The sequence below is a fragment of the Mytilus edulis genome, chromosome 6 (assembly GCF_963676685.1).
Source record: "Mytilus edulis chromosome 6, xbMytEdul2.2, whole genome shotgun sequence".
NCBI classification, from domain to species: domain Eukaryota; kingdom Metazoa; phylum Mollusca; class Bivalvia; order Mytilida; family Mytilidae; genus Mytilus; species Mytilus edulis.
In genome coordinates this window covers 47,223,487-47,234,504 of record NC_092349.1, presented here as the reverse complement: position 1 = coordinate 47,234,504, position 11,018 = coordinate 47,223,487, and the positions used below count along the sequence as shown (strand labels likewise).

Below are 11,018 nucleotides of genomic sequence, written 5' to 3'. Positions count from 1 at the left end.
CCTTTATGACATTTCCTACATTTAGATAAAAAGGGTCTAACATCATTGAAAAACTCACACGAGAAAATATGGAACGCCATGACTGCCTTATGTTAATGATCAGCATTATATATAGTGCTCATAACATTATATGCAGTGCTCACAACATTATATGCAGTGCTCACAATATTATATGAAGTGCTCACAACATTATACGCAGTGGTCAAAACATTATATGAAGTGATCACAACGTTATATGAAGTCTTCACAACAATACATTCTTTTTATATGTTTTTTTGTTGATGAAGGTGATGGTGATGAGGATGTTTGATGTATGAAGAGATTGATGTATGATGAGATGATTCAGTAAACTTCGGAATTTCTTATCGGAAATTACCGAATACAATCATAATTGATAGTGCTCCGAAAATAGATTGAAACAGTTGTTGAAGTCGTGTTATCAAGGCAACTCGATTGAAAACTATATCAGAAACAAAATAACGCTACTTTTTAAATAAAATAGTCAGCTTTCTATAACACCTAAGTGCCATATAACGCTAGCTTATATATCTCATGAAAGAGTCATTTTTGATATCGATTTTCAGAATTTGGCATTTTTACATGAATAATTATCTAACAGATATTGAAAACGCAGTTTAAAGCATTTCATTGTAGGTGTTTAACATAACTTTACATCAATTATTCCATTTTTTACAACCTTTTTAAGTCTTATATAGAGATATAAACTTTCACAAGAAAAATTTACCCTTTTTAGACCAAGTTTAACATTTTCATTTAAAGTTATCCTGTCTTATGAAAACTGAGTGTGTTGGGGTGAATAAAACGTTTGCTACGTTTGTTCGTCATTCTGAATGGTTAATATATGAAAAAAATGGTATACTTGCCGACGAAAGAAATCTCCACAAGAGTCCAAATGACATAGAAATTAACAACTATAGGTCACATTACCATACCGCATAGTCAGCTATAGAAGGCCCCGAAATGATAAAATGATACAAACCCTCCCTTTAACCTGGGACAGTGGCGTAACAGAACAACATAAGAACGAACTATGAAAATCAATTGTAAAAGGCTTAACTCATCAGATGGATACAAATATAAATACATCTAACAAAAAGATAGAGTAGACGTAGGCGGGTACTTGTATATCCCAACAACAAAAAGACAATTAGTACTGATCTGAGAGTACTCGCAGTTACTGGCAGCTAGTTCAAAGCCACTAACAACTAATAAAAAGAAACATGCATCTAAGTTTTGCATTTAGGTAAAGATTGAAACAAACTGTGAGTAAAAAAGAATTATTTACTATTACTGAATAGTAACGATTGTCCATAAAAAAAAAGAGTCATCTTGACCTAAATTAATTCTGATTGAGATACATTAAGATACAAAATCTAACCAACTACAAGTCATAGAAGAATGATATCTTTTAGATCGCACTTCTTTGAAAACAATGGACCTTGAAAAAGATTCAATTTGTGTTTAGGTCCAGATGATAGCAACAACACATAAAACAGGAATGCTATTTGTTACTGAGCACTTCTTTGATTTTATTGAAAGTCCACACAAAATTTTTGTAACAGAAGCACAAAAAACCCTATACTCGCCGTATTTGACACAACCTTTTTTTCAACTTTTGATTTTCAGTGCTGTACAACTTTGTACTTTTTTCACTTTCGATCTTCTATATCTGGGCGTCACTGGTGAGTCTTGTGTGGATTAGGCGCGTTTTGTGCGTATTGAATTTTAAACCTGATGACTTTTGTTATCTATTAATCATGTGTTTCTTTGTCTAAGACATTCTCCTATTTATTTGTATTGTAGTCCTGTAATATTATGTTGTCATTTCAATGTTATATTTAACATTGCCATTAAAGTGCGAGGTTTGGCATGCCACAAAACCAGGTTCAACCCACCATTTTTATCTTTAAAAATGTCATGTACCAAGTCAGGAAAATGGCCATTGTTATATTATAGTTCGTTTCTGTGTGTGTAACATTTAACGTTGTGTTTCCGTTGTGTCGTTTGTTTTCTCTTATATTTGAGTGTGAATTCACATTACTATAAGACGTGTCACGATACTGTTCTATCCCAAATTCATGTATTTGGTTTTCATGTTATATTTGTTATTCTCATCAGATTTTGTCTAATGCTTAGTCCGTTTCTGTGTATGTTACATTTTAATGTTGTGTCGTTGTTCTCCTCTTATATTTAATGCGTTTCCCTCAGTTTTAGTTTGTTTCCCCAATTTTGTTTTTTGTCCATAGATTTACGAGCTTTGAACAGCAGTAGTAACAGCAGTATACTACTGCTGCCTTTATTTATGTCAATATATAATTGTAATATAATTATATTAATGGAGAACTACTAGTATTGTTTTACTGTGAATTCTTCTCGTTGTTGTTATTGGCGTTCTAGTTTATATTCACATACAAGCATGTCTATAGTCTGGGGATTTCTGTTATTTTTGTTACATTTTTTTTTTCCATATCCCATGTTAGGATCAATGTAAGAGGTCGAAAATTTCATATCTGAATATTTGTTTCGTTATCTGGAAAGTTACTTTTGACGATGGATCTTAATTGTTTCTGTGGGGTTTCTTTTTCATGTATATGGATCACTCACGGGGTAAAAATTGGAATAATTATCAAAGGTACCAGGATTACAATTTAGTACGCCAGACGCGCGTTTCGTCTATATAAGACTCATCAGTGACGCTCATATCAAAATATTTATAAAGCCAACCAAGTACAAAGTTGAAGAGCATTGAGAATCCAAAATTCCAAAAAGTTGTGCCAAATTATAAAATCCAAAATTCCAAAAAGTTGTGCCAGATTTCAAATTTCAAAATTGTCGAAACTAATTTGACTTTTATGTATAGCATAGTCCGAATTATATACTTTCTTTTTATATATCTTTACTTAAAAGGATTTAAATTCACAAACTAGGTATTTTGCACCAAATATTGCTGTGCCATGCCTTTTTAAAATATGATTGAAAATCGTAAATGTATAAGTAAAATTCTTTATCGAATAACATCGCTGACCAACATTTATTTAATTAAAAAAAAATGCAATGAACAGCATACTTCTGACAGATATTTGGTTCTCCTTGAAAAATGCTGGGTCATAACATATCTTAATAGCAGTCCCGAGTAATCTGCAGATATTGATTAAGAGTTAAATGATCAGAAATGCACAATTATATATGTGTATAAATCTATATGTTTAAATACGAATGCAAAAAATGTCGACTATTGCTATCACGTCGTTGTCGTCAGCGTCGCTGAAGACAGATGGTTTCCGGATAATGACTTTTGTATAAGTAAATAGATATCAATTAAATTTTAACACAAGGTTTATAACCACTAAAGAAAGGTTTGGATTGATTTTTGGGGTTATGGTCTCACCTGTTACGGAATTAGGGATCAAAAAGGGGGTCCAAATAAACATTTTTGTAGTTTCCAGTCATTAAGTGTATGAATCTCTCTGAAATTATACCACAAGTTTCCATACCACAAAAGGATGATTATGATTTGCTTGGAGGGGTGGGTGAGGAGAGGTGTATGGCTCAAACCGTTTGGGAATTAGAGGAAAAAAGAGGTAAAACAAGGGTTTCTTTGTTAATGGCCAATTAAGACAATTTGAAACTAGTGTAAGGAAGGTAATCCAAATATATTGAGGTAATCAAATATATGTGTTTGATTTCCTCCCTTACACTGCTTTAAAATGAATTGTAAAGAATTATTTTTTTTCATATCAGATTCAGATATTAAAAAAAAAAGTGGGTGATACATTTTTCTTTTCTTCTTCAGGTTGGGGTCATGTTCAACAGCATAGTGTATTGCACAAAATCAACAAAAAAGGGGGGGGGGTATTTTTTTTTATTTTTGGAGGGGGTGGGGCAATTCGCAACAGCGTAGTACAAAAACAAAATTGAGTATAAATTCAAATTATATAACCAATTTTAAGTTCTTTGACTACAGTTATTCTGTGTCAGAAACATATTATGTGTCAAATATTTAATAATTATCTTCCAAATTCAGACCTGTATCAAGCGTGAATAGTGTGTCTATTTTTGTCCGAACGGTTCAGGGTTGGACCTCTGCGGTCATATCCAGCTGCGTTTGGCAAGGCAATTTATTAAAAACTTAAAGTATATACATATTAAGTTGTGAATATGGTGAAACTGATCATCAAAATAAGTTTAAAATGCCCTGGTGTTGAATTCATTTGTGGTAAATTTATCATACTTGTTAATTTACTTATTTCAATCAGTTTTAAATATTGTATACTGCCTAAATAATAAAATGACTTTAATAACTGTTTAAATTTGTTTGCTGGGCATTACAAATTAAGGATTCGGTAATTTCCGCTAAAAAAACCCGAAGTTTACCGAATCATCTCATCATACATCAATCTCATCATACATCAAACATCATCATCACCATCATTGATCATCACCTTCATCAACAAAAAACGTATAATGTTGTGATCACTGCATATAATGTTGTGACCACAGCATATAATGTCCCGACAACTGCATATAACGTTGGGACCACTGCTTATAATGCTGTGAGCACTTCATATAATGTTCGGAGTACTGCATATAATGTTTTGATCACTGCATATAATGCTGATCATCAACATAAGGCATGCGCAGTCATGGCGATCCAAAAGAAAATATATGTTATTTATTGAAATGTTTGCAATGTCTGCCAGATTTGTGGCCTCAATTAACATGGTAATGTGTATTTTGATCTTGTTTCTTCCAATCATTGTTTCAGGCCGTTGTTAAATTAAATCCAGCATTAGGGAAAGATTGCGATTTGATCAGAAATGGATCGTTTGATGAACGTAAGTTTAAATAATATTATCGTGTAGATAGAATAAAAATACTCGCTTGGTTAGTGTATTTTACCATTAATGTAGTACACCAGCGATAAATTCAGATATGTTAACGTCCTACTATTAAGGTATGTTTCTGCCGAAAATTTGAAAGATGACATTCGTTCATAGATTTTATTTCGAAATCGTCAATCTGTGTCAATGGGAATACTATATATCAAAATATGTAGCAAACATTCTAGTTGCGATAGTATCCTTAAAAATAGTTCGACATGGATACAATTGAGATGCAAAGGGAATTTGATTAAGAATCTATGTGAAACTATGATCCCTCTTCATAACTTTAAATAAAAAAAGAAAATGTCATTCACATTGTTTAAGAAATACAATCATCACTAATTAAAAGCAAACCAGGATACACATACATTTTGTAGGTACATGTATAGACAATCTGACTGGCAATTGTCTTGAATTACTTTTTTTAGTACCTTTGAACAATACCAATAACACTCATGTAGAGGCTTATATAGACACAACCGTAAACAGTAACCATGATCAGCAAGGAAGGCATACCCGTAGCCGGGGGGGGGGGGGGATAGAGGGATTCGGACGAACCCCCCTTGAAAACAAATATTGACTGTTAAAGTCAACGTTCTGTTCGAATTGTGACTGTTAAAGTCAAGTTTTTGAGGCCAGTTAACCCCCTTTGGAGAATCCTGGCTACGGGCCTGGAAGATGAACACATAAGTACAATAATTAAAACTGTCAAATTGCTAACTATTTGAACTATTGTCCCTTGCTTAGAAAAACAATGTATAACTCACAATTATTGATTTTTCAGATCTGCTAGTCAAAAACAACAAAACCTATTTAAAAACAAACACTGCAGAAGAAGGGCTTAATGTTCAGATTTTAGTTTTTGAAAACTATTTAACTATTTTAATCAACATTTCATTCGTTAAATAAACATAGAGAACACTAACCTTAAATGTATTCTAAACTTAAAGGTGTAATACATCGATAAAATCTGACAGGCGTATACATTCTTGAAAAGTCAAGATCGTTTGTAAATCCATCAAACTGTCATAGTAGTATCTATTAAATTTTTTCGTCCTTTTAGGATAATGTTAGAGTTGTTAGAATTTTTTGATATCAGGGTAGATGAGCGGTTTAGTTAATATCCATATAATGTTTAAATAATTTATCAATATGTAGTTTTTATCATGCAATTTCAAAAATGAATTAAGAAATAAGTGTCACTAGTTTTTTCAGGCTACAGATTGTGCAAAATTATCCGATATGTTATAGATTATGCATGGAAAATCCTTTTTTTGTGATAACAATCAAACTACACTATAAAATTTTGAGATAAGATATTAAAAGAAAGCTCTAAAAATAGGCTTTCAAATAAGAAAAATGGGGTCTTCGAACTCGGTCCCTATCTACATAATAAAAAAGGTAAATTCACATCACATTATATTATAAAAGTGTCCCTATTTGAGTTATCTCCCATTATATCTGAGTGATCTCCCCTTATCTGGCAAAGTTGAAAATATATTATTCAAACCCTTTTATTTTGTAAAATACAGCCGAGTGTATGATAAAACACACGGTTTTCTATATTGATACAAATGGTCTTACATACATGAATTTGAGTTTGACTTTCACTCTGCTACCTGTCGCCACTCATTCACATACGAATCCCTAAATTTGCAGATTTCATTAAAAATTTAGACCAATTGTTATCTGCTCATTCATAATCCAAGATGGAGGAAGACACTGAAGTAACCTTAAATATATAAAAAAAAGGGATCTTTATACAGCAATTTTGATTAATAAGCAAGTATAGATTTCAAATTAATGATTAAGTCATTTAAATACTTTTGGGACGCTGTTTACGCCGAGGACCATTTGCTTTGGTTGTCTTTTATAGAAACATTTTTATTTATTTTCTTGACACGCATATCAACTTATTAAAAATATGCAAAATAGGATGTAATTTTTTGCTTAGAATTTCAACTTCTAGCATGGTGATATTTGACATATGTTTATTATCTCTATGAGTTTAAGCGTGTAAAAAAACTAGACAGAACAAATAACATCAATTTTCAGCAGACAACGATAATCGTAAAACAAATTCATTTTGACATACAGTACATACAATACAGCCTTAGATGCAATACTACAGTTTAACCATAATACATTCTCATTCTATCGAATGTTTGAATAATGTGCAATTCACTAATTATTACTAGAATTATTCACCAAGCACTAAACAGTGATATAGACATTTCATAAATCGAATAAACAATGAATGTAATATTCTGTCCTTTTTTTTTAACTGTACAGACTTAGGAACAGCAATGCATGAATTGTGTAATGTTGGAAATTGCGAATTGGTACACTCGTTGATACAAAAAGGTTTACCAGTAAATGAGTTAAACGAGTTTGGTAATACGCCACTTCACTTAGCATCCAAGGAAGGTCATACAAACATAGTGGAATTGTTACTGAGTCACGGGGCAACTGCTGTAGTGAATAATGGTCAAATTACCGAATCAAGACCATTACATTTTGCATCCAACAATGGCCATACAGACATTGTAAGAATTTTGCTTCAGCACGGAGCAGATGTACATCTTGGAAACATCATCCAATCGAGACCGATACATTTAGCAGCTCATGAAAACCGTATTGATATTGTAGGAATTCTGATCGAAAATGGTGCAAACGTCAACGACATCAATAAGTACGGTTCCGCGCCACTGCATTTGGCAAGTTTTAATAATCTAACAGAAATGGCTGAGTTGCTAATAAAAAATGGAGCGGATGTCAATAAAGCAAAATTAGACAAACGTACACCACTACATGTTGCTTGTAGATATGGGAACTCAGAAATTGTAAGTCTATTGTGTAAATATAAAGCATTAGTAAATTTACCAGATAAATGTGGACGAACACCATTATCGTATGCAGAAGAAAATAAATTTGAACAAATAATCTCAATTTTACAGACAATAGATCATTCTTGAAAACATAGTATGAAACTATAAATTACATGTTGATGCATTTTTCGTTTGCTGTAATTATATATGCCGTTGTGATATATCTTTTACTTTTACATCACTATTTTTGTAAATATTTATCTATTATTAAACATTTTCGTCAGTTTATCTTGTTATCTTGAACTATGACATCCTAATGAAGACAATATCAATATGAACGGTTCCACGCCACTGTATTGGGCATCATTCCTGATTACAAATGACGCAGACATAAATACCGCACAATTAGGAAAACTTTCCCCATTACATATTGTACGTAGAGCTAGTAATCCTGAAATTGTTTTTGTTTTGGTTAAAACATATATCATTGGTGGTTCAAACTGATTAACATCTTTATCTTATACAAAAAAGACAGTGGAATCAGAGATATAATCTCAAATTTGCATCTAGTATCTCATCCCAGGAACGAAGATCAGAATGTAGAATTGACAATGAAATTAGGTAAAGTGTCAAAGAGACAACAAACCGACCAAAGAGCAGAAAACAGCCGAATTCTCACCAATGGTTCTTTAATACAGCAAGAAAATCCTGCACCCGGATGCGTGCAAAATTGTGAACTAGTTCAATGACATTGGACGTCATACTAAACTCTGAAATATATTGAAGAAACTACTATTACAAAGCATACAAAATTAACAAAGGTTATAGGCTCCTGACTTTGGACAGGTGCAATAAAGCTTATCACTTATACCTCTAGCCAATGTAGAAAAAACAAAACACAAAGAAATACGCACAGTTAAAATCAGTTTAAAGAAGTTCGAGTCCTATGTCAGAATAAGTAAGAAAAGAAACTGAACACAATGACAATGATATACAAACTAACAAAGGACTACTAGCAGTTATTGACATGCCAGCTCTAACCTCAAATAAACTGATTGAAAGAGTATGACTTCATTATATGAATATCTTGCACAATCCCGTCCGTTAGGGGTTTAGTATCAAACCAACATAAAATAAATGAGAAGAACATATCACGTATCATGGAAACAACTGGCTTTTGAATAAATGTTTTTATTTCCGATGCAAATCAAATTGAGAATGGAAATGGGGAATGTGTCAAAGAGACAACAACCCGACTATTGAAAACTCAACTGCAGAAGGTCACCAACAGGTCTTCAATGAAGCGAGAAATTCCTGCACCCGGTGCGTCCTTCAGCTGACACCTAAACACATAAACACTAGCTTAGTGATAATTAACGCCATACTAATTTCCAAATTGTACACAAGAAACTGAAATTAAAATTATACAAGACTAAATAAAGGCAACAGTAGTATACCGCTGTTCAAAACTCATAAATCCATGGACAAAAAACAAAATCGGGGTAACAAACTAAAACCGAGGTAAACGCATTAAATATAAGAGAACAACGATACAACACTAAAATGTAACACACACAGAAACGGACCAGGCATCAGACAAAATTCCACGAGAATAACAAATATAACATCAAAACTAAATACATGAATTTGGGATAGACAAGTACCGTGACACGTCTTATCGCAATGTGAAATAACACTCAAAAATAAGAGAAAACAAATGAAGCAACGTTAAAATGTAACACACACAGAAACGAACAATAATATAACAATGGCCATATTCCTGACTTGGTACAGGACATTTTTAAAAGAAAAAATGGTGGGTTGAACCTGGTTTTGTGGCAAAATATAACATTGAAATGACAACATAATATTACAGGACTACACTATAAATAAATAGGAGAACGTATTAGACAAAGAAACACATGATTAATAGATAACAAAAAGCATCAGGTTTAAAATTCAATACGCCAAAAAAGCGCATCGTCCACACAAGCCTCACCAGTGACGCCCAGTTATAAAAGATCGAAAGTTAAAAAAGTACAAAGTTGTACAGAACTGAAAATCAAAAGTTGAAAAAGGTTGTGTCAAATACGGCTATGTTTTTGTGCTTGGGATAAGAAAATCCTTTTTATTTAGAACAATTAATGCTATTGCAAACAGTAAATTTTATCAAATGAATATAAAAGATATACATAATGAAACTGAAATATTAACTAATTACAGAAAACAAAACCCGAAAGCCTCAACGCAATAAATCATAAAAATGACGTCACATACGATGGTGAAAAGGCACAAAAATTACGTCACATTTGAATTTATGAAATTTCTGAAACAGCCCAAAAATGAGGTCACATATGAAAAACTATATCTCAAAAGTAAGATAGAATTAGGATTGATTTAAGATACTAACAAAGGCCAGAGGCTCCTGACTTGGGACAGACGCAAAAATGCGACAGGGTTAAACATGTTTCTGAGATCTCAACCCTCCCCCAATACCTCTAGCTAATGTAGAAAAGTAAACGTATAACAAAACGCACATTTAAAAAATTCAGTTCAAGAGAAGTCCGAGTCTGATGTCAGAAGATGTAACCAAAGAAAATAAACAAAATGACAATAATACATAAATAACAACAGACTACTAGCTGCCAGCTCCAGACTTCAATTAAACTGATTGAAAGATTATGATTTCATCATATGAATGCCAGGCACATTCCTTTCCGTTAGGGGTTTAGTATCATACCATCATAACATATATGAGAAGAACATAACCCGTGTCATGCCAACAACTGGTTTTTGAATACATGTGTTTAGTTCCGATGCAAAGACCCTATAAGTGAATCAATATTAACGCCAAAATATGCAATCTTTAATGACCTGGCAACAGTATCGTAACTATATCCCTTCTTAATAAGTCTATTAAAAGGTTTTGTTAGTTTCTGAAGTGAATACTGACATTTTTGTGCTTTATAAAGAATATTTCCATAAAAAATTGGATGTGAAATACCTGAACGTATAAGAAGTCTGCATGTTCAGCTACATTTACGAATGATGTCCTTATATCGATGATAAAATTAAGTAAATGTTTTGACTAGTTTGTGATATCGAAAACCCTGGTGTAATATTTTTTCCGTAATACATAAATTTCTCTCGTTAAAATCTAAAACAGTGTTACATACACGAGCGAATCGTACAAGTTGAGATATATAAACACCGTAAGATGGTGACAAGGGAACGTCACTTTCTAAAAATGGATAATTAACGATAGGAAATGAAAATTCATCACTTT

At 32.5% G+C, this 11,018-nt stretch overlaps 1 protein-coding gene across 1 annotated transcript; it reads left to right on the top strand.

Annotated features, from left to right (window-relative positions):
- Window positions 1–7,210: 7,210 nt before the first annotated feature.
- LOC139526430 (26S proteasome non-ATPase regulatory subunit 10-like) lies at window positions 7,211–7,879 on the top strand. Its single transcript, XM_071321577.1, has one exon. It carries the CDS (start codon window positions 7,211–7,213, stop codon window positions 7,877–7,879), a length of 669 nt encoding a protein of 222 aa, XP_071177678.1.
- The last annotated feature ends 3,139 nt before the right edge of the window (window positions 7,880–11,018 follow it).